At 44.0% G+C, this 24446-nt stretch overlaps 3 protein-coding genes across 3 annotated transcripts; all 3 read right to left on the minus strand.

Annotated features, from left to right (window-relative positions):
* Window positions 1-320: 320 nt before the first annotated feature.
* On the minus strand, window positions 321-1684 carry LOC125513639 (2-hydroxyisoflavanone dehydratase-like). Its single transcript, XM_048678801.1, has one exon. It carries the CDS (start codon window positions 1444-1446, stop codon window positions 475-477), a length of 972 nt encoding a protein of 323 aa, XP_048534758.1. The 5' UTR covers window positions 1447-1684; the 3' UTR covers window positions 321-474.
* A 3425-nt stretch (window positions 1685-5109) lies between these two features.
* LOC125517259 (putative germin-like protein 2-2) lies at window positions 5110-5874 on the minus strand. The gene is made up of 2 exons (XM_048682438.1): window positions 5748-5874; window positions 5110-5645 (listed from the first exon to the last, which is right to left on the minus strand). The coding sequence occupies exons 1-2, from the start codon at window positions 5872-5874 to the stop codon at window positions 5110-5112; spliced, it is 663 nt and encodes a 220-aa protein (XP_048538395.1).
* A 1478-nt stretch (window positions 5875-7352) lies between these two features.
* Window positions 7353-10768, minus strand: LOC125516385. Its single transcript, XM_048681854.1, has 3 exons — window positions 10548-10768; window positions 10329-10435; window positions 7353-8448 (listed from the first exon to the last, which is right to left on the minus strand). The coding sequence occupies exons 1-3, from the start codon at window positions 10766-10768 to the stop codon at window positions 7379-7381; spliced, it is 1398 nt and encodes a 465-aa protein (XP_048537811.1). The 3' UTR covers window positions 7353-7378.
* Window positions 10769-24446: the final 13678 nt, after the last annotated feature.

The raw sequence follows: 24446 nt of genomic DNA on the forward strand, positions 1-24446 counted from the left end.
AAAATAAGAAAATTACCCAAAATTAACCTAATTATCGATGTTTATTTTAATTGAATATAAAAAACGATGCACAATAGCGCACGAAGCAGATTGTGTCTCTTTTTCGCCTGGTGCAACGCACGGGCATTTATACTAGTTATTAAATAAATTAACTTGAATTAAGGTATAGAGCTGGTGTTCTCTAAAGAAACAATTAATCCTAGTCCAAGCAATATCGTGGAGTGAGTATGGTTTACACGATCGACACGGAGGAGACAGAGCAGGCGTTGTGCATTTGCCCGGCTTTCCACCGCTGTAGAGAAGTATGATTCTTTGAAGAATGAAACAAAATGTGGATCATTGGATATTTAAAGAAGGGCATATCAAGGGCTGAGATTCACAGACCCGTCACAAACAGCACCCCTTTTTCAGTTTGTGTAAAGTATTATTGACAGGTAAAAAAATGTATTATTGACCAGAAAAGTCGATCGCAGATCATTCGGCGGAGAGGAAGGCGACCACCCGATCCATGAGAACCGACGACTGGTCGCGCTCCGGCTGGAGGAGGAAGAACCCATGCTCCTCCCCGGGGGACTCCAGCCACTCCGCCGTGCCGGGCCACCCGCTCCCCTTGACGGCCTGATAATACGCGGCGGCCCTCGCCCGCCCAAAGTCCCTCTCGGCGGAGCAGACGAGCAGCCTCCGGCCCGCCAGCGCGCGCAAGCTCGGCGCCCCGGGAGCCATCGGGTTCAGCCTCGGGTCGTCCACCCCTAGGCCGTCGCCGTCCGGGCATATCAGCGCCCAGAGCTTCTCCATGTGATATCTCGTGTCCGCCGCCTCGCCGTCCACCGGCTCCTTCCCGCCAAACATGGGGTGCAGCAGGAGCGCCCGCTCCACCACCGCCCCCGCGGGCAAACCGTCATGATCAGTGCTTCGTGTGCCGGCCATGATCGCCATGTTGTGGACGATGTTGGCGCCGCCGCTGTCGCCGGCCAGGAAGATGCGGCCGGCGTCGCCGTGCTCCGACAGCCACGGGTCGCCTACCCTCGACGCGGCCCAGCTGAGCGCCAGCCAGGAGTCGTCGTAGGCGGCCGGGATCGGGTGCTCCGGCGCGAGGCGGTAGTCGACGGACACGGCCAGGACGCCGGCCCGGGAGACGATGGAGTTGAGGTAGCCGTGGTACATCTGGGAGGCGGCCGAGCCGAGGACCAGGCCGCCGCCGTGGAAGTAGACGAGGATGGGCAGCCTCTCCCTCCCGCGGTCGGGGCCGTCGGGGAGCGCTGGCAGGTAGAGGCGGACGAAGACGCCGGTGGCGGCGTCGAGCACGACGTCCTTGGAGGTGACGCCCGTGGCGGCGTCGAAGCCGGGCTGGGTGGTGTCCGTGCCGAAGAAGCGCTCCACGCGGCCGTCCTCGTGGACGCGGAACGCCGGCGAGTCGAACAGCATCTTGCTGGCAGCTGGATCCATTGCTCACATGCAAGGTCGGTCGTCAGACCGTGGCCAAGAGATCGATGAGGGAGGACAGACCAGAGTAACACGGGCCTCTAATTAATACTGCTCCGCCATTGATTAGCTCAAAGACTTGAAGTAGTAGATAGTCTTCCCACGCTATCTTCCTCGCTATCTCATGCCCAAGCTTCGATTCACCTGCTGACACGCCATGGTTCAGCAGTCAAGTCAAAGTAGACGCCGGCCGGCCGTTGTCCCTGCCCGATCCAGAGATCGACAAGAGTAAAAGCGACCGACGACTATTGCACGCGTATTCCACTAGCTTTTCGTTTCGTTTGTGCCTTGGGTTTCCATCTGAGACTTGTCTATTATTGCTTTATCTTGGTTTTTTTTAGCATCAGTACAGACACAAGCGCTCATATACACGCGCATACACTCACCCCTATGAACGCACACACACACCCTACTCCTATGAGCACCTCCGAGAGACTGAGCCGACATATCATCTTGAGATTTACGAAGTCACCGTAGGCGCCTCGTCTCCTCCCACTGAAAGCGTATCGCCGGAAATCCTGAAATAAATCCAGCAATAATGCGAGCACCAGGATTTGAACCCTGTTGGGTTGGGGATACCACTGTCCACCTAACCAACTCAACCACAGGTTGATTCACTTTATCTTGGTTTTTTGTTTGTATATACTCCTACCAAAACTTAGATATCATGTCCTTTCTTGGTCGGCAGTGTCGTCGTCCACGCCCACCGGTCCCGCTCCCGCCACATGAAATTCATCGTTAGGATCACGACTGAAAATGAATAGATTGAAAGTTTCTCAGGAAAAAAAAGGAGCTCACGGCTTTTTGTGGAGCAGGAGCTGAGCTAGCGAGTGGTTGCTTGTGTACGCGGTATGTCCACCAACTTAGCGGAATTGCAGTCAACATAGGCGAAAAGTCTTCAAGCCCCCTCGGCCGCGGTCAAATTTGGTGCTTTAACCATTTTGAAGAAGTTGAGCGAGATTTGACCCTGCTTTGATGAAATTTCGGGATCTGGCCCTTTTCCTACATCCATCGAGGGGGAGGGAGGAGATGAGATGGATACATATGGTGATTGGAAATGACTGAATCGATGAATGTGATGTTGCTTGTTTGATTTAACTATATTATTTGCAAATTCACAACATATTTATAAGAAATAACCAGGGCCGTCGATGAGGGTGGCCAAGGTGGGCGACCGCACAGGGCCCTCGAAAAAAATGAGGCCCCCAAAATCATTAATCTAGCGCTAATTACGTTGCATGTCATGCATGATCTCTCATCGGCCGACGATTTATTTCCTTCTCTATGCACCCCTACATGCATGGGATTTCTTTACTTGATTACCTCCCCTACATGCGCGTGATTCCTTTCCATCTCATGCAATAAGTTTTTTCCCCACAAAACTCCCTACTGCATACACCATTTAGTTCCGGATATTTTGGTACGGTAATTGCATGAGTGAGGATTCCGGATCAAAGAGAATCAGCATGGAGATCGCTCCATTCGCGGGGCCATTTTTTTTACCGTAGACTTTTATTTGGTGGAAACAACCTATCGAAGGGAATCAAAGAGCTAGAAATAAGAAATGATTAATATTTCAGAATTCCCTTAAATTAATACACACCCAATAATATGAAACAAAGGTCAATACTTTGAAGATCCTATTTTATGTTTGATGATCATATAATGCAAATGTGTAACCTGGAGTACTCCGCACGACACATTTGACACCAAGCAATCGGTTGCTCAGCAGAGTGATAAAATTTTGGATGATATATGTGAGGACAAGCACGCATTACATGAATTGATAGCCGAACCGTAGCATAATTTATTTTTCGCACCGGGGCCCCAAATTTCTGGAGACGGCCCTGGAAATAACTATGCCTCGTGTAAATCCTACACCGTTGGATATTACATGAAGATTCGTGAGGATTTTTTTCTTTTACTCCCTCTAGTCCTTTTTAGTCTGCATATAAGTTTCGTCCGAAGTCAAGGTATCTCTACTATCAACATTGACAATGCCAAATCAATATTGTTAGATTCATTATGAAATGTTGTTTCATAGTATACATATTTTGTATTATAGATGTTGATATTTTTTTAATATAAATTTGGTCCAACTTTGTAAAGTTTGACTTGAAAATAATCTAATACGCAGAGTAAAAAGGACCGGGGGGAGTTTTTGTTTTGTTTATTTAAACTAGTAATAATGTACGTCCAATGCATGTTTATATTAGGTAGGATATTAGTTGCACATTATATTAGGTAAAATATATCTGTTGCACGTTGGTATTTGATAATATATCAATTACTTTTTCATGGGAATGATAGAATATTAATTACATGGCAGATTTCAAGGGATAGCGTTGAGTCAAAACGTGTTTATAACCAATGGCAGTGGTGGATAATTAGAGCGTTAAACATGTTTGGTGCTCAACATTGGAGCAATTTGAACCGCTAGATAACATGATTTGACGGCTGAGATGGTTTGAATCTGCCCATTTGGGTCTTTTTATATTGGTATAGATGGTGTTGGAGTTAGATGAGACTTTGTTATTTCTCATCAAGATTAGACATAGCAAATCCGTTTTAAATATTTGTAAACTCAAACTTGTTTACAGGTTTCTAGCCTTTGGAGGCACACCGGATGTGTGAATAAAACATGATGGTAATTATGTAAAAAAAAGACATAACACTAATGGTTAAACTTTATTACTTCATTATCTACTGCATTGTTAAGGAAAAATAAATAAGTGACTTCCGAAATGCAATGTTGGATCGTCTCTTTACATGCTTGTATACTTCTAGTCACAAACGACGCATGCACAAAACAGAGAGGAAGAATAACCAGTACAATATGCCTCCTTGACAGCTTTCCCTTTGTAAGCATTCCTGCAGGTATATGTGTTATAAAAGAATTCGAAAATACAAACAAAAATAATAAGACACACGCAAGAAAGACTTTGCATGTACCTGCGTGATTATGGGCCAGCCTGTTTAGGGCGTCCTTGAGGCGAGACGGTCTTGTATCTCACTGCGGGCGAGACACATCAGCGCCCTGACTCCGCTCAGAAATAAAATCAGCGATCTGACCAAACTTGTTTATTGCAAAGGCAAATTATTTGTTAAATTTGTCATTGATTTCCATTGCTTTGGTTTGATACTTTCTCTGTAAACTAATATAAGATCGTTTAGATCACTACTAGTAAATATTTGTTGTCGCTGATTCGTGTACTTTACACTGTCCACATGTACTTGTGGGACCTCACAAAAATCCAAGTGAACTATGCGGTGGAGCTTCTTGTACGAGCTAACCTTGCTGTATGCTGTTCATCATCTTTGGTTTTCCTTGCTTTGAGTTTGGGTCATGGATATAGCCGAGTCATGTTACCGTGTGCACGCATAGAGAAGTGATTATGTGTGTCATGCAAGCTGAAAGTGAGTTTCGTTAGCAATAAGCGTGTGCAGATTAGGGTGTACCACAATACATCAATGTTACATAGGTAAAAAGACATACACATGAGGATTAGATGTCCTCAACTTACAATACTATACAGAAAATGAAATGCAATACAAACGAAGCTAAAGACAAAATAGTACTTCAACGAACAATTAAACAAAGAAACACACGCGGGAACACGAGACTTTTTAGAACTGTGCTTGGATCCAATCGACTGTGTTCTTCTCCACCTGGAATGCCTTGGTGATAACATCATCTGAGATGGCAGGCTCCGATCCAAACACCGTGTTGGCTACCGTGATCACTCCAGGTTTCTGGCTGCTCAGTGCCGCAATGGCCACCGCATGAGTGTTCCCATTATTGAACTGGTAATGGACGAGGCCCTTGGGGAACACAAACACGTCTCCCTTGGCGAGAACCTTGTTGAAGTGTCTGTTCTCAGGGTTCGAGGTGACGAAGCCAACGTGGAGGCAGCCCTCTAGCACGGTCAAGATCTCGGTGGAGCGCGGGTGGGTGTGAGGAGGATTGAGGCCGTTCGGCGCATAGTCGATGCGGACGAGGGAGACGCCCATGGTGTTGAGCCCATCGATCTGCGCGACGTTGACGGCGGTCACCACGGAACCCTGCTTGTTGGCCGTGTTGCCGGCCATATGAAGGCCAGAAAAGAAGAAGTCCTCCGCGACGACATCCTTCACATCTTTGCAAGGGAGTCCGTTGACACGCACTGCGGTGATTGGATGCATCGATCCATGTAAGATGTCAGAGACGAGTGATTGCTTAACTGCAATTCCATGAGGGTGTATTAGCCAGTATGCATTTACATCACCTTGAGACATCTTGTCCGCAACGCAGAAGTCCTGGAGAAGGCTGGGGTCGGAGGCGGCGACGCCATGCTGCGAGCATGCAAAGGCCAAGAGAGCTCCTGCAAGGAGCAGCACACGAATGGCCACCATGTCTCTTTTCTGTTTTCGCCTCACTAAAACGAGTGAGCAAGCAGTGTTGATACTGGTAGGAACGTGCTCGCTGTCAAGCTTTGGGAATTGTTTGCTGCGCTGCTTCGACTGTGCGATATCTAAGCAATAATGTTGGCTAGTATTTATAGGGAATAATCCTGCCATAGTGCCATGTATATTTGTATATGTATGTATATACATGGGTTGGGTAGGAACAAGTCTTGTGATGTGGGCAGCCTGCGCAGAGCGTGTGCTTAGATCTGGACAGCCTGCTACGCATATGTATGTATGTATGTATGTATGTATGTATGTTGGACGGCAGGATCAAATTATCTATGCTTGAACAAGTCGCCTGTGCATATCCACAACGACCAAGAATCCAAGGAGGCAAATACAGAACGATAAGCTCCTTGACCATGGACCCCCTCAGGATGGCCTTGCGTCGGGCGCTGATTCGGTTTATATGAAGCAGAAGAACACATCTTCATGACAGATTGTAAAGTTTGTGATTATCTTTTTCAAGACACCTGCATCTATTGGTGTCCGTTCATGTATTTCTGCTGTAATTCTAGAGCAATACATGATGACGAGATAGAGGTACATTAACTAACAGTATCTTCATGCATTTCGGTCAGGAATGGTCCGTCAGGGTACGGAGAAGCATCAAGATGAACAACACCAGATTACAATTAACCCAGCCTTATGTACTACTACAACAGTATACAACTGTACAAGTGAAGACACGGGTTGATATAAACTATAAATTGCAGACTAGCTCTACTTATCAGTTTTCGAGGGATCCATCAGTACAAGAAGCAAGTTCGTCAACAGAAAACAGAAGCCAGCAAGACAGGTTATGTTAGGCTCCGGGCCAATAATTCCAACCGAACAGAACATAGGCAAGATCCAGAGAGCAAGTGTGACCAAGCCTTCACCCTTCAGTAAACACACCAAATTGTCATCCATCATGAACTTACAGTAAACACACCATAGCGAAGCCATGGCGTCGATCAGGAAAGTATTACAGAAGGGCGCAAGTTACCATATCAAAGCCATAGCGTCGACCAGGAAAGTAATGGCTACCAACAGGATGGATGAGATATACTTGCTTACAAAGTACACTCACTGATGCCATTGATTTTTCGTACACGGCATACAGTTTGACAGAACCCTTTGTCAGATATCTCTATTTTCTGATGCGGAGATATGATGCTCTTTTCATGATATATTTCGTGTGTCCTACACAGACTTTTCTCTATCTTTTTTCATCTTTTCTACTTCTTGGTAGGGTATGACAGCATTTCAGCCTGCAAAGACGAAAGTAGAACTTGGATCAGAACTTGAAATGAGAAGAGACGAAACATAAAACTGGAAACACGTCTTTCATAACTGAATTGGCACAAGGGGCAATTGCCTAGCAGGTTTCAAAACAAGTGTTTGGTGCTGCAGCAAAGAGTTTTCAGAACAAACTTGCCTGGTTATTTGCATGATCGATTTCGAAGAACTACGTCTTCTGCACGGCTGCCTCAGGATCCCAGCTCCTGGAACACAAGTCAGCACTGCCGCAGCCACTCAGTACCAGGCTCAGGCTTCCAGTTGCGCACCCTGAGGACACCGATGACACCATTGTAGTGGAACGGCTGTCTGAGTGTCCACTCCAGGTGCTTGAGAGTGTAGCCAGAAAAGAGCCTAGCCACCCGTGAGAGCCGCCAACAGCCTCTACGTCCTCCTTGTCAGAGTTGTTGACTCTCCAGCTCCCCGTGGTACGTCGTGAGGACACCGGCACTACAACTGCAGTGGCATGACTGCTGGAGCATCCCCTCCAGCTGCCAGAGAGTCTGTCCAGTGAAGAGCGCAGCCACCCACGAGAGAGACCCACAGCCTCTGCCACCTCCTCTCCAGGCGGTGCTGGCGCAACCACTGTCTGTGCCTCGACATCATAGCGATCTGAGCTGTGCGTCTTTTCAGGGTCAGGGAAGGGGATGGTGATGGAAGCATCGCAGAACGGACAACAGTAAGGTGTGTGTCCACGAATCCATGGGATAATGCACCGCTCGTGGAATTTATGCAAGCACGCCGGAAGGGACAGGATCATATCGCTAGGCGCAAAGTTTTGGGCACAGATGCAGCAGAACATCCCCTGCTGCAACAGCACGGGTGGTTGCGAGAGCAACCCCAAGATCACCAGCTCCACCTCTGGTAGAGAGGGCGCAGATGGCACAGGGACCTTCAACCCAAACACCAAACCTTCTGCATGCTTTCTAGACGAAGCACTGGCCCCCGGGCAAGCATGAACAGCTGCCGCCGCTGCACACTTCCTGTCAGACTCTCCTGATGATGAGGCCCTCCAGGAGATGCTGCTGCGGCGAGAGAATGGCGACCAGGACGGGCGAGGGGGGCGGGAGCTACGACAAAAGACCTTAATGCACAAGATCACGAGGGTTGACGCGATGATGACGATAGCGATGATGGCAATGCTGGCACCTATGGATGATGACGGTGCAGCTGAGGGTGATGCGCTCGGCACAGAGGGATATCCCATAAGAAGAGGTGGTGGCGGTCCTGGAAGCATATCTGGAGAAACACAATAACTGAAATCAGATTCCTCTACTAGGTCAACCAAACAAATTGATGACAAAAAGATGAGCATGTTAACAAGGAAACTAGAAGACAACTTTACAAAATCAACTGAGACTGTAGCTGCTGAAAAGAAAGTAAATGATCTAATTACTTCTTCCTCTAAAAGGCAGAAACCTGGTAAAGTTTCCCTCCCCCTTCTATAACTGTTCTGTGTTATGGTACAACTTCAGTTGTATTAAGTTATCATATAGTTGATGAGAAGTTGGACAGAGAGGCAAAGATAAATATATTTATTATCAGACATCCAACCTGTATATTGCCATTTGTTAGTTTTCTTGTAGTCCAAACTATTTTTATTTTATGCACGAGTACCTTTTTACACAGCATCTCACTTTTGGCAAATGTGTTTTCCATGATTATTCCTTCAGTTGACTGTAAGTATTTGGTCCGGGACAATGTAATATTATGAACTTTCAGGAAGTTGGCTACCTGGTATCTACTTCTAGAGATGTCTTACTTCTGTACTAAGCTCTAATTTTTATCTCTGCAGCCAGATGCCGTCTGAAGAAGAACCAAGTTCTCAGCAGATGTCTTACTTCTGTACTAACATTGCTCTAATTTTTAACTCCGCACCCGAATGCAGTTTGAAGAAGAACCAAGTTCTCATCCGTGTAGGAAAACTGGGGCCTCTATCTGATTCTACCGACACTGGAAGTGAAGTTGCTGGTGTGTCAAATAGCAGTATGCCTGAATCCTGATCACAAGGTACGGTTCATTGCATATGCATGCATATAGTAAATAATAAGTGCTGAATGTTTCTTTTGTAAGACATCTTGACACTCTTATGCAATTCCTATGCAATGAACATGTGGAAATACAAAGTGTGAAGACGATGAATTTAGTAAACTCGCAATGCAGCTCAATTGACTGTAAGTCTTTGGTCCGGGACAATGTAGTATTATGAACTCTTAGGAAGCTGGCTATCTGATATCTACTTCTAGAGATGTCTTATTTCTGTACTAACATTGCTCTAATTTTTAACTCTGCAGCCGGATGTCGTTTGAAGAAGAACCAAGTTCTCAGCAGTGTAGGAAAATTGGCATCTCTATCTGACTCTACTGATACTGAAAGTGAAGTTGCTGGTGTGCCAAGTAGCAGTATGCCGGAATCCTGATCACAAGGTACGACTAATTGCGCATGCATCCATATAGTGAATAACAAGTGCTGAATGTTCCTTTTGTAAGATGGTTTGACACGCTTATGCAGTTCATAACTTCGTATGCAAGCAACATGTGGAAATACAAAACGTGAAGACCATGAATTCAGTGGATTGGGTGGTCAGCCTTTTCTCCCCAAGTGTCTGCTAAACATCTCGCAGTGCAGCCCTCCAATCAATCTGAACTCTAACTAAAATTTCTCAATGCATGCATGTTCCTTTTGTAAGAAGGCTTGACACTTGCAGTTCCTATGCAATCAACATGTGGAAATACAAAGCGTGAAGACGATGAATTCAGTGAATTGGGTGGTAACTGGTAAGCCTTTCTCCCCAAGTGCTTGCTATACATCTCGCAGTGCAGCCCTCCAATCAATCTGAACTCGATAATTCAGATAGCAACCTGTGAATCCCCCACTTCCCCGCATAGCTCCAAATTCCTCAGCGCGAAATGCGCAAAAGCACGGACGCAGACAGTGTACACTTTGGTTGCAGCCACAAATTGAGCTCGAAAATTCGATCTCCCGCCCCATTCTAGATTGTATCGAATCATCAATGCAGAGCACCGGTAAGGGGAATCGGATCGGCAAATCCTACCCAATGAATCGGGCGACAAATCCTAAGCCTGCAAGGGGAGGGGAAGGCATGTAATAGGTAGTACCTCCTGATGCATCGGTGATGGAGGCGACGACGAGACGAGGCCAGCGGGCGACCCGGCGGTGGCGGCGCTGCGGCTTGAGGTCCGGACGCCTTCGCGGGTACCTGGAGCTGTCGGAGGAGGAGGAGGTATGAGCTAGGGTTAGGCTCCGCGGCGGCGAGGGTTCCCGCGTGCGTGCGCGCGGGGCGGAGGAATCGGGGCGCGCGGGTGAGCGAGCCTTACCTCAGGGGGCGCGACGGCGACGGGAAGAGAGGCTGACGGAGCGGGTCGCCGGTGCCGGAGGGATCGCGCGCGCGGCGCGGACGAGGAGGCGGCGGCGGTGGGGATGGGAGAGGAGAAGGCGAGGTGAGGTGGGATGGGAAGGAAGGTTTTGGTGGGGGATTGGCGCCTGACCTGAGCGGGAGGAGACGGCGATCAGAAAGAAGCAGTTGTATGGCCCACATGTCAGCTTAACAGGCTATTGGTCTTTTTCTTCCTCGTCGGTTTTTTTTTCAAAAACTTTCAATTTATTCATCAAACATCATACATCATGGCAGTACAAAAAAACACCAAAAGTAAAAAAAAAATACATCCATATCCGTAGACCACCTAACGACGACTACGAGCACTGAAGCGAGCCGAGGGCACGCCGCCGTCACCGCCCTCCCCTCATCGGAGCGGAGCAAACCTTGTTGTACTGGATAGTCGAAAAGTGATCATGCTAAGGCCCCAAGGGACCAGCGCATCAGAATAACACCCGTCGCCAATGAAAAATAAAAGCGTAAATCGAAAGGGTCCAACCTATAAACACGCGAACGCAGACTGGGATTTTAACAAATCCACCGAAAAGAAACACCAACTGTATCCCACGAGATCCGCTAGAGCCACACCTCCATACAAGGGCTGCCGCGTGGCAGCAGGGCCTGCCGCCTGACGGCGTGGCGGCAGGTGCCACGCGTCGGCTAGCGCGGCTGGCGCCTGGGGTGAGGGGGTCTCTTTTGTCATTTCCATCCACATGTAGTCTTTTTGGCAATTGCGTTGGGCACTTGGTCCTTTTGGACAAAAATTCATATTTTTTTTTGCATAAAATAGAATGCATGTCTCCAATGATTAGTTCTAAGAAATGCCAGCATAGTTCGAGGTAAACTAGCCAGAAAACTATGATTATTTTAATTAAGGTTAGAGTCATGGATTACATGATTGATTTTCAAAACACAACATCAGATGCAGCTGAGCACACCGCTTATGCGATATATTCGATTGGTGGAATTCTTGAACTTCGTATTCATATTAACCCATGTATTTGTTTGCTAACGGTAATTGTTTCATCTGATGGTACTACCATTGTGTTACAAAGAACAAGTACTTTGCTAATGGCAAGAGGCGTAATGTTGCAAGCACGTATATCAGTAGTGTATACTACCAAGGTGGCATTGGGCTTGCATAGGTGAGGAAGCATTGGGTGCACATTTATGTCACTGTTTTCTTGATCAATATATTTCATTAGCAGGTGAGGGAGCCTCGTGAAACTTTATTTTATTTAATGTCTTTTTTAAAACTGAAACTGGCAAACAACTCGCTTTGTGTATGATCAAACCTTGAAACTGATTAGGTTCCGTATAGATATAGCTGATTCTACTTTTGTTCAATTATTATGGATACAAGCATCAACATATGTATTTTTTTATTTAATGTTTTGTTTCTCCCCCCTTTTCGACTCATTCTCAAAGGTGTGTTGCCATCGAACGCAGAGACTAGATGTTCTGCTCTTTGTGTCTGAACAATCTGTAGTTGGCAGCAAGTTTTTTCTTAACAGTGTTCAGCAAACTTGCCCACATGTTGTATATAAAAAATATATATATACAGTTCCATTAAACTTGCTTCTATTTTTTTTGTCAAAATACATCGGCCCATGGTTACCGAATAAACTATTGTTGACTATTGTCGGGCGAGGTGAAGATGTTGTCACATCGAGGTCCATACAAATGGGATTAGAGAACAAGAGAAGAGTTTGTCTTGGTGTTGATTCTTGCATGAATTGTATTAGAGTGTGTGCATTCTGTCCGATGGGATTTGATTGTAAATCTTTGTTCACTACTTTAGGTGTGCATTGAGCGTACATGATTTGCTTGAAAATAACAAATTAATTGGCAAGTTTGGATTATATCTAACTAGAACGACATTGACACTTCTCGATTGGAAAGTTTTGATTTTTTAGATAGAAATAACTAGAACGACATAGACACAAGTTCTCAGCATGTTAAATATGTTCACCTATATTTTGAGTTTAAGTTATATGGATTTTTTGGGTACATTATTAGACCTCTCAATTGATATTTTATATTACAATATAATTATCCGCAACGAGGTCATATATAAACATTTCTTCAGAGCGGTTGTTCCCCTGCTCCATGGATCTGTGGCACTCAATGGAGTTGTTCAAATGATGGTGTTGAAACATAAAGAAGATTATGGAAAGTAGGAATTGTGAGAAAATAATAATTTTACATGAATGGATAAATAGTGCCTGTACCTAAGTATACATTTGAATCTGTTCTTCAAGATTCATAGAAATAAGGAGGATACTGATGATTTGAAATAAGAATGCAATAGCTTTTTGGGTGAAAAATGAATCTTACAAACACAACAATTCTTTTGAAATATTTCTTTATTACTAATATTAGATTATCCTTTTACATACACAAATAAATTTATATAATGGTCTTAATATTAGTTGAGACGTGCTTTGCACGTGCACGCTTACTAGTTATATTAAATAAATTTTGGCTCTAGGGTGATAAATAAATTTATACTAAACTTCCATACTTATTTGAACATATTTTTCACTATAGTAGATTCTTAATGTGTATTTTGCTCTATTACTTGATTGGTATAGTTAATCCAATAACAATGTTGCTAATGCTAATTATAGCATTTTTTATTATACATTGTATTGTTTTTCACCTAAAATTCTGCTTGTGCTAAATTTGAACTATGTGTTGTAACAAAAGTTCAATGTTGATTACTTTTTTATAGCTGACCAAACTATTCAATGAGCGTGTGTGTGTGTGTGAGAGAGAGAGAGGTCATAATAATATAACTGAGATACAATCTAACTAATATCTTGATAGTAGTTTCTAGTATATTGTAAGGTAAGCATATCTTTGGCCTATTGACTGAATTGTAGGCAAATGGCTCTAGCAAGTATGGCCCAATAATAAGTTGGGGACGTGTGCATGCTTTGTAATTGATAACAAAATAGTATTGCTTATATTAATCACTAGAAAAACTAACAATACCAATGCCTCTAGTTTTGTAAACATGCAATTTCATTTGATATGCTTGTTTGTAATATAATTTGGTTCGTTTGGTGTAGACCAGATGTCGTGCCAATTTCTAAAAGTAACGCATAAAATTAACAATAGTGGAAAGTGCATCTAGTCTCATAATGGATTTTGGTGATTAATGAAAAGACAATTAAGAGGGCTAATATTTTTATTAAGTCGGTTTTAAATTTAGTCCCTATGATAATAACTGAAAACAAAGGGATAATGACCCATCAAAATGAGAATAAAAGGCTCAATAGTTTGAAGATTTCAACGGACACAAATTCCACACTGGTCTACTAACAATTGTACTATCAAGAGGACATGAGCATATAAACTAGAGTTGGATACTCCGGGAAAAGTATTACAGTCACTCAAAGCTTTCACTTGTTTTCTCTCATTTATACCATTTCACATTGTTCTTGGTACTACGGATGTCCTCGGATTTTTATTTTTTGATCAACAAGACATTCAACCACTTGGGGGGGGGGCTTTAAGTGGAGCTTCAAACTTAATTGACGATCAGCCAGGATATGGCCGATATCAACATTCTCGCCTACGCCTATTGCATATTAGCGGAAAAGGGGAAATCCTACGACATAATGACATTATTCCTTAAAATCTTGTTGATAAACCATCGACTAGTACTACCAAACCTCGCGAGAGGTTGTTAAGCAAACCACCCCAGCCCTTAAATGTTGATCCAGAACTTCTGAGTTCTTTTTTCCAAGCTAACAGACAGTGTTGTGTTTTTTTCATGTCTATGTTTAATCCGGTACCATCTAGTCCAACTATTCGGGCACGGAGACCAAACCCAGGCCCATTTCGACTGGCAAAGTGCTCCGGTACAGTGAAGCAGGCTCGGGGGGCAATCCGGTCCTGCTCCACCTCTAGAGACACCTACTACACTCCTCGATCGCCTTCCCGACTTTCTCGACCTTCAGGTCCATGAGGTATCTTAATTATTTGAAGATGTTCAACATAAAACTAACTAGAGATGATACCCCACGCGTTTGCAGCAGGAATTGGTTGTAATTATTTCAACGAGATTTAGTTGTATGAATCATTAGTATTTGTTGTAAAAATGAGAGTTGGAAATAAAATACATATAATTTATTGTATTTATTAATGTGTGATGTATAATATTTATTGAATATTAGTAGCATGCATGTGGGTCTTTTCCATGCATGTTGGTATGGTGAGCTGGCATTGTTGCATGTTGAGAGAATTAGAGTTAGTGCCACTTAGTGGGGACAAACTATTTAGGCATTATAGATTATGGATATAGGACTATTAGACATACACATACACATACACGCGAGTGAAAAGATAGAGGCAATTAATTGGTGGTGGCCAATCATAATCATAAACTTAGTTAAACGTATGAAAATTTTGCACTTGGTTTACTTCTTCAGGATGGTGGGTAATCTATCTTAACCAGAAAGAACAAGACATATGTTGGTGATACGTCTCCAACGTATCTACTTTTCCTAACACTTTTCCTTCTGTTTTGGACTCTAATTTGCATGATTTGAATGAAACTAACCCCGGACTGACGCTGTTTTCAGTAGAACTACCATGGTGTTGTTTTTGTGCAGAAATAAAAGTTCTTGGAATGGAACGAAACTTTGCGAGGATTTTTTATATCAATAATAAGAATTTCTGAAGTCAAGAGCTGCCGGAGAGGGGCACTTGGGTGGGCACGACCCACCAGGGCGCGCGCCCCTCTCCTGGTATGCCCAGGTGGGCTGTCCCCACCTGGTAGCCCCGCTAACCATGAAACCGACGCTATAAAATCCTATTTTCGGAGAAAAAATCAGGAAGAAAGAATTATCACGATCCACGAGACGGAGCCGCCGCCAAGCCCTGTTCTTTCTTGGGGGCAGATCTGGAGTCCGTTTGGGGCTCTAGAGAGGGGATCTTCATTTTTCGTCATCACCAACCCTTCTCCATCGCCAATTCCATGATGCTCCCCACTAGGAGTGAGTAATTCCTTCGTAGGCTTGCTGGTCGGTGAGGAGTTGGATGAGATTCATCATATAATCGAGTTAGTTTTGTTATGGCTTGATCCCTAGTATCCACTATGTTCCTAGATTGATGTTGCTATGAATTTGCTATGCTTAATGCTTGTCACTTTGGGCCCGGGTGTCATGAACTTAGATCTGAACCGTTTATGTTATCATCATTATATCCATGTTATAGATCCGATCTTGCAAGTTATAGTCACCTACTACACTACTAGGAAAATGGCTATAGATAGGATTGATACTAATGGCGCACCAGAGAAGTAGTGCGCCACTACTATATACTAATGGTGCACTAGTTGGTGATGCGCCATTAGTGTGGAAGACACTAATGGCGCACCAGAAAACAGGTGCGCCACTAGTGATAATTTTTTTTTCATTTTTACATACATACTAATGAAGCATCCTACCGAAGTGCGCCATTACTAGTTCTAACTAGTAATGGCGCACCAGACAGGGAGTGCGCCAGTACTGAATTTTTTTATTCTTTTTTTGCAAAACTACTAATGGCGCACCGCCTCACAGTGCGCCATTACTAGTTTAAACTACTAATGGCGCACCCTGTAGAAGTGCGCCATTAGTATATATTTTGATATCATGAATATTTTTAAATTTCATGGGCACTTTTTGAATTCATGAATATTTTTTCAAATTTGATGATATTTTTTCATATTCAATATGATAAAATATTGAATATTCATGAGGACACTCGATCTCGATCCCCCTCCATCTCGATCTCGATTCCCCCTCCATTTGATATGATAAAAGATTACTAATGGCGCACCGACCGCAGGTGCGCCATTAGTAAGATTCCCCCTAGCTAATTCCCTCCCTCTCGCCAGATCCCCTTCATCCCTCTCCCTCGCCCCCTAGCTAATTCCCCCCGCTGCCCCGACCCACGCCGCCGCCGCCGACCCCCCGCACCCTCCCCCGCTCCACCACCGCCGACGACCCACCGCACCCTCCCCCGCTCCACCGCCGCCGAGACCCCCCGCACCCTCCCCCGCTCCACCGCCGCCGCCGACCCCCCACCCTCCCCGCTCCACCGTTCACAAATGAATGCAACTAAAAATCCAAAAAAAAACAAATTTGTTTATATTTTCAAATAACAAATTTGATGATATTTTCAAATAATAAATTTGATGATATTTTTTCGATTCATAAATATTTTCAAATAACAAATTTGATGATATTTTTTAAAAATTATTACTGTTTTTATAAGAATTTATTACTGTTTCATATTCATATTCATTTTCATATTCATATTCATATTAATTTTCTATTAGATTATTAGATGCAACAAAATAATAATAAAAAAAATCTTACTTATGGCGCACGGCTGGCTGGTGCGCCATTGCTATCTAAAAAAAGAATACTAATGGCGCACCGTCTCGGGGGTGCGCCATTGCTATAAAAAAACATACTAATGGCGCACCGTCAGGGGGTGCGCCATTAGTAATCTCCCCCTAGTCGCCCGATCCCTTCGTCCCTCCCGCTCGCCAGATTCACTCCCCCCTCGCCAGATTCATTCCCCCTAGTCGCCCGATGACCCCCGCGCCCCGCCTCGCCGTCTCGGTCCTCGCCGCCGACGGCCTGCCCCGCTCCTTCCCTCCACTCCTCAATCGCCCTCTCGGTCCTCGCCGCTGACGGCCTGCCCCGCTCCTTCCCTCCACCCCGAGCGCCGCCACCGTGCGTCACCGCGGCCACCGACCGCCCCGTCCTCCGTCGTCGTGCCTAGGAGCTGCGCCAGGAGCAACACCATCATCACCTTCATCGCCTACGTCCACGGATTGGAGCCGGGTCATCAAGGATCGAGCGTATCGACCTCTTCTTCCTCATCACCGACCACTGCTTCTCGGCGTCGATCCATGCTGCCCCGACCACCCTCGGCCTCGCCCTCTCCTTCCCCAGCTCTGCGGTGAGCGTCTCCATCGATTCCCCTGTTTTTCTCCTTGTTTAGTCATCGTTTGTGCATGCGGGCTCGTGCTCACCGCGCCGGCCGCCCCTCGCTGTAGATTCTCTGATGTCCTTACCTGAAACTGAATATAAAGTCAGTTTAAAAGTCAGTCTCCTAATCTGAATGTAAACTTTATCTGAAACTGAAATTGAAACAGATGCAGTCATAAAAATTCAGTTAAAAATTCAATTTTAGAGCTTGGCTCCTGATCTAAATATAAAGTGTACGGCAAGCTTATATTGTAAGAAAGTTTAAAATTCAATCTAAAACTCAATGTAAAATTTAGTTAAAGTGATCTGAATATAAAAACTCTTGGAGTAAAAATTCATTCTAAAAGTCAGTTAAAGTTTCAGTTTTAGAGTAATTTTCAGTTTGTAAAACTGAGAAGTGTATTTTTATTTTGAAACTTAGTGTAACTATTTTCAATTTTGATGGAAAATCAGTCTAAAAGTCAGGAGGGGGATCTCTGTAGATTGCATATACAGATTTCTTGAATAGTGCTATTAATTACAAATAGAGCAATGTTGAAAATGAAACAAAAGGAATTGGAAAACCAGAAAGATAGGCATTCTGTTGTAAGTAAGCTAAGATAAAAAAGTGTTTACTTTAAGTAATTATTTACAACAAGAATTGTGTAGGAAAATGTCATGCAGGCTGTAACTTGAACTTGAAGAACTCCTTAGATAGTTTTTTAGTCTCCTTATACAAAGCAAGCTGAAGTTTGAAACCTATTTCTCCTAAGCAGACACTGAAAAATTGCAGATAAGTAGACACTACAAATTGCAGCCATGTCAAAGTGTCATTTTATTTGGGAGCAGTAACGAAAACTGTGTGTGCTGTCATAGGTGTTGTGCTATCAAAAACTGTATGTGCAATCTCCAGAATATTATGCTTATGTGAAAACTGTATGTGCAATCTCCAAATGTATCATCATAATGTAGGTGCTGTGTTGTGTGATTCTTCATGCTGAGAACTTCAGCTTTTTCAACTTGCTGGACTATATGTTCATTGGTACTACTTGTGATGCTGCTGCTGTACTACTTGGGAATTTTGTCAACTTGTGATGCTGTTGCTGTACCCCGAGAGGCCCTTGAGTTTGCCGGAATGTCGACTAACTTCCGTTCCGGCAAATTCAGGTACTCCATATGTCCTATTTTCAGCAAAGGTCATGCTGAAATTTTTCGTGAATTTTAGCATGACTTTGCTAAAAATAGGACATATGGGGTACTTGCGACTAATGCATGGGCCGGGGTATCTTAGTACTTAGTTAAGTAGGATCAACTGCCCCGCCATTCTTGCTGCATTAAACCATAGGTGGCAATAGAGCCAAGTGATTAGGCCCAACTTAGAATTCTCGTTAGCATCGATAAACCCTAGATGATAAACCCAAGATAGGTGGCAATAGAGCCAAGTGATTAGTGCCAAGTGATTAGGCCCAACCTAGGGTGCCTCGGCATCGATAAACCCTAAATGATGAAAACTTAACTTCGCTTCTATAGGGTGCCTCGGTGTCGATGAGAACCTAAATGATGTACGCTTAGGCTTTTAGGGTGCCTCGGCGTCGACAAAACCTAAATGGTGAAAGCTTAGGCTTTTAGGGTGCCTCGACGTCGACAAACCCTAAATGATAAAACCTTGGCTTTTAGGGTGCCTCGGTGTCGATAAGAACCTAAATGATGAAAGCTTAGGCTTTTAGGGTGCCTCAGCATCGACAAACCCTAAATGATAAAAGCTTAGCTTTTAGGATGCCTCGGTGTCGACAAACCCTAAATGATGTAGTTTTGAATTATGAACGTAGGATATGTCGTCATCATCATCGGACGACGAAAGTCTCCCGGCAGAGTGCGACTGGTGCCACAACGATCGAGGTCTGTGCGACATGCCTCACCTGGACGATGATCGGCGCTTCAGCATTAAGCTCGAGGAGACCTTCGAAGTTGAAATGGTACACAACGACGACAAGTGTTATTTTCATAATTAAGCATGACTTCAACTATTTCAACGTGTAATTTTCATCTTTTACAATTCAAGTATAGCTTATCCCATGCCATGCAAGACGCTATGTCTTGGAGAGGATGGATTTTGAAGACCATGAAGTTTCTGAAACAAAGAAAATTCACCTAAGGACTCATCACGATGTGGACTTTGAAGTAAATCTATATAATTCTGAGAGCGTAACCCATTTTGGTTGCAAAAATTGGGAAGCATTTTGCAAGATGTATGGTTTTGATGAGGGTATGCTTATCACCATGGATCTTGGTAATCCTGACATCAACCAAGACAATATGGACATTTGGGTCCTTGTTGATACGCCTCTAGTTCTACCGCTATGTGAGTTTCTCAAACATAGTTATTAGCTAATTTATATTGTTTATTTCAAAATAGTTGATAGCTTATTTCCATTGACAGCTTATTTTTATTGTTCAAAGAATGTGCGGGAGATGGTAGATAAAACCCACTACACCGATGGCTCCGAATTAACAAGTTACAAGCAGAAAAATCATCTGGTCGGATTTTGTACTGACATTGAGAATTACATTATCCACAATCAAACTCCTCAACATTATGGTAAATACGTGCCACTAGTGCATGTGTTCAACTACGGTAACTACCATGGAGATACCCTGGTAAGATTTTTACTATTACGACATCCGTGCATCTTTTGCATACTTCTAAAACTAGCACATCATTGCTAACTATGAAGTTATTACTATGTTTTTCAACAGATAATCCCAGAGAATTGTGTGCCTCATATGATGTATCAGAAAGGTAGTGTTAATGTTTTGAACATACAGCCAGGTCGTCCTACGAATCTCAACTGTCCATACGAGATTTCTAAAAGAAGTGGAGACATGAAAATCAAAGGATGGAAAAAATGTATGAACAGTCGTAAGGAGCTTCTTGGAAGCAAAAGGAAGCGAAGCGCAAGAATTGGAGACAGGATGTTCTCCATTCTCCATAATGGAGAGTCAGGGTCTATATTGTTTTATGCTATTTTAGCTTAAATAGGGTATTTAGGTCCTGCCTAATACTGATGATCATGTGCTAAGAACAATTAAGTAGGGTTGGTTCGATGACTATCAAGATGATGATCGTATGACTTGTTATGAATAACGAGTAGAAGTTGTATGATGATGATTAGTAGGACTTGTTAGGATTAGTATTACTTCCGACAAACTCGATACTCACGGTCTCGAGACTTGTAATGTTTTATCTTTGTTTGGTCTTTTGAATTCGTAGACTAATATGATGAATTGTATTCGGAGACTAATCTTCTATTGTATTCGATGAATCTGCTGTTGCTGTGTGCTACTGTCTATATTCTGTCAAATAATATATTTTGTAACATGTGAAAAAATTAGAAAAGTAAAAAAAATAAAACCTAATATTCATACTAATGGCGCATCACTACAGAGTGCGTCATTAGTATGCCAAGTATACTAATGGCGCATCCATCCACAGTGCGCCATTAGTGTGCCAAAGCACATGGTTAAATATGGCCCCTGGGAGACATACTAATGGCGCATGGTGTTATATACTAATGGCGCACTGGGTGGTGCGCCATTAGTATACCAGATACTAATGGCGCACCAGTAGTGCGCCATTAGTAAAAAATACTAGTGGCGTGATACTAATGGCGCACCAGTGATGCGCCATTAGTAGGCAAAACTGGTGCGCCATTAGTAGGCCTTTTCCTAGTAGTGCTACGTGTTATGATCCAGCAACCCCGGAGTGGCAACAACCGGGCCCACTCCCGGTGATGATCGTAGTTTGAGGAGTTCATGTATTCACTATGTGTTAATGCTTTGTTCTGGTTCTTTATTAAAAGAAGGCCTTATTATCCCTTAGTTTCCAATATGGACCCCGCTACCACGGGAGGGTCGGACAGAAGATGTCATGCAAGTTCATTTAATAAAGCACGTATGACTATATATGGAATACATGCCTACATTATATTGATGAACTGGAGCTAGTGCCGTATCGCCCTAGGTTATAACTGTCACATGATGATTATCATCCAACAACTCACTGATCCAATGCCTACGAATTTATCCTATATTGTTTCTGCTAAGTTACTACTGCTATCATCACTGTTACACTTGCTACAAAATTAGTGCTATCACTGTTACTGTTATCGTTGCTACTGTTACTACTATCAAAACTATCAAACAACTTTGCTACTGATCACTTTGCTGCAGATAATTAATCTTCAGGTGTGGTTGAAATGACAACTCAGCTGCTAATACCTTCAAATATTTTTTTGGCTCCCCTTGTGTCGAGTCTATAAATTTGGGTTGAATACTCTACCCTCGAAAACTGTTGCGATCCCCTATACTTGTGGTTAATCAGTTGGTTATCCTACAGATCAGGTCCCAAGTGGCCAAGAATTGATGGTTTCCCTACTACATGTTCATGTAGACTAGTTTCTCTACCACCGAAAATACAACAAAAGATAAGGAACTATTTTGAAAGAAGGTCTGAGGCCTGGCTTTACAAAAGTGTCTCCCATGCAAACAAGTACAACACACACCAAACGAAAAGAAAGAGGCAAGATACAGGGTGTTGCATGACAGCAACACAACCCAGATTACAAACAAGCAAATCGCAAGTGAAGCAAAGGAGCATTAGAACAACAACCTTTGCCAATGAAAAGGGCATTAATCGAAAGGGTACCACCTATAGACACGCTAACACAGACATGATTCGAACAGATCCACAGAAAAGAAACACCGACCGAATCCCATGAGATCCGCTAGAGCCACACCTCCACACACCCTCGGACGATGCTAGCCCCAGGCAGAACCTTATTAATCTTCAGGGCGCCAGCGCATCCTTGCCCTTCCGAGCAAAATATAAACGCTAAACAAGCTAAACAAACACCTAAAAGCTGGTGTATCTGGTGCACCGGTGCTTACACTACTAGGGAAAAGCCTAGCAGTAGCGCGGGTTTGAGGGCTATCAGTAGTGCGGGGTACCGCGCTACTGATACGGTGCTACAGCTAACACTTAGCAGTAGCACGTTCCCACCCGTGCTACTGTTATAGCTACTTAGCAGTAGCGCTTCCATACAAGCGCTACTGCTAATCTAACTAGTAGTAGCGTTTTTCGTTCCCCGCGCTACCACTATTTTGTTTTTCATTTTTTAGTGTATTTATACGCCGTTATACAATTTTTGATACAATACCAATTAAGAGGTCGTTATATCATTATGTCCATGATGAATTAATATATCATTGTGAGGGAGAAACATGGATTAGATTCATTTGGATGAATTAAAAGTTGAATTAGGACGACGATCCTACTAATTCACCTTTTGGTCACTTTTGAGCCATCCACATGAATCTAATCCGCGTTCCTTCCATCTATGATATAATAATTAATCATAATAACAAATTGATGTCTACTACGCAACCTTCTTCTTGTAGACATTGTTGGGCCTCCAAGTGCAGAGGTTTGTAGGACAGTAGCAATTTTCCCTCAAGTGGATGACCTAAGGTTTATCAATCCGTGGGAGGCGTAGGATGAAAATGGTCTCTCTCCAGCAACCCTGCAACCAATAACAAAGAGTCTCTTGTGTCCCCAACACTACAAAAAAATACACTTCCGTGATGATACGTGTTTGTCACAGTAGGTCGCGTTTTTTGTCATGCATGTACATCCATGACAAATTTATGACAGAATCAAGATAGTCATACCTGTGCTGTCGTAGAAGTGTTCCATGACATTACCAAAATTATCATCACGAAAGTGTCCACTTCCATGACGATAAATCGCACATCACAGAAGTGGTTTCGTCAAGGGTGACCGACACGTGACATCCACCGTAATGGAATGCCTTTAAGCTATCGGGTCAGATTTTGGATCCGATAACCCGTTAACAGCCCTGACCAATGGGAAATTTTCATGTGTAAAATTCTGATTGGCCGAAGGGAACACCTGTCAGCTCATCAGTGGGCCAGATGTCACCCGTCCATTGGAGGAGACATGCCTATGATACGTCGACACGTGGATGGGCCCAACAGAGGCCCATATAGGTTAAAAAGGCCGGCCCAGTCAAAGGCCCGTAAAACTTAATCAGCTACTAGTGGGCCAGCCCAATAACGACCTGCTTAATAAAGGCCCATTTACGGCCCGAAGCCAAATCTGGCCCGTTAATTGTTTGCCCAATATTTGGGCCCATTTACGGCCCGAAGCCAGATCAGGCCCGTTAATTGTTCGTCGAATATTTGGGCCCAACTACAGCCCAGTGACTTTCGGCCTGTTAGATGCCTGATGTAGACATGGGCCGATTTCAGCCTGGTGTGACTTTCGGCCTAGGAATGGCCCGTGCTGCCCATGGTGGCCCGTGCTAAAGGTGGCAACAGTTAAGCCCAACGTGACTTTGGGCCTGTTAAAGGCCTGTCGCGTAATTCGGCCCGTTGATGCCTGTGCTAAGCTTTCGGCCTCCTAAAGGCCCATGATATCAGTGGGCCAACTAAGGCCCGAGATATGTTTCGGCCTGGTAACGGCCGGTGATCTAACTGGGCCCAAAACGGCCCGGTCTACATTTCGGCCTGCTGAAGGCCCGTCAACGACTAGTGAAAATTGAGGCCCAACATGCATTTTGGCCTGCCAAAGGCCCGTGGTTTCATCTCGGCCGTAACAGGCCAGTACAATATTCAGCCTGTTAATGGCCCAACGCAATCTGGGCCAAACTAAGCACTGGGTCGACAAAAGGCCCAACTAAAATATAGGCCGGTGTAAGTTTGGGCCTGGCGCAATGTGTGAAGGCCCCAATCATTCGGGCCCAAGAAAGACGCAGGCCGGCCCAATTGTGGCCCGCTAAAAACCTGGC

Source organism: Triticum urartu, chromosome 6 (genome assembly GCF_003073215.2).
Source record: "Triticum urartu cultivar G1812 chromosome 6, Tu2.1, whole genome shotgun sequence".
Taxonomy (NCBI): Eukaryota; Viridiplantae; Streptophyta; class Magnoliopsida; order Poales; family Poaceae; genus Triticum; species Triticum urartu.

Excerpts from the sequence above, each read along its gene's own strand:
- LOC125517259 (XM_048682438.1), bottom strand. The coding sequence starts at position 5,874 with ATGGTGGCCATTCGTGTGCTGCTCCTTGCAGGAGCTCTCTTGGCCTTT. Across the intron at positions 5,646-5,747 it reads TGCGGACAAGATGTCTCAAG|TGCGTGTCAACGGACTCCCT; the intron begins GTGATGTAAATG and ends CAATCACCGCAG.
- LOC125516385 (XM_048681854.1), bottom strand. The coding sequence starts at position 10,768 with ATGTGGGCCATACAACTGCTTCTTTCTGATCGCCGTCTCCTCCCGCTC. Across the intron at positions 10,436-10,547 it reads TCGCCGTCGCGCCCCCTGAG|CTCCAGGTACCCGCGAAGGC; the intron begins GTAAGGCTCGCT and ends CTCCTCCGACAG. Across the intron at positions 8,449-10,328 it reads CATCACCGATGCATCAGGAG|ATATGCTTCCAGGACCGCCA; the intron begins GTACTACCTATT and ends GTGTTTCTCCAG.
- LOC125513639 (XM_048678801.1), bottom strand. The coding sequence starts at position 1,446 with ATGGATCCAGCTGCCAGCAAGATGCTGTTCGACTCGCCGGCGTTCCGC.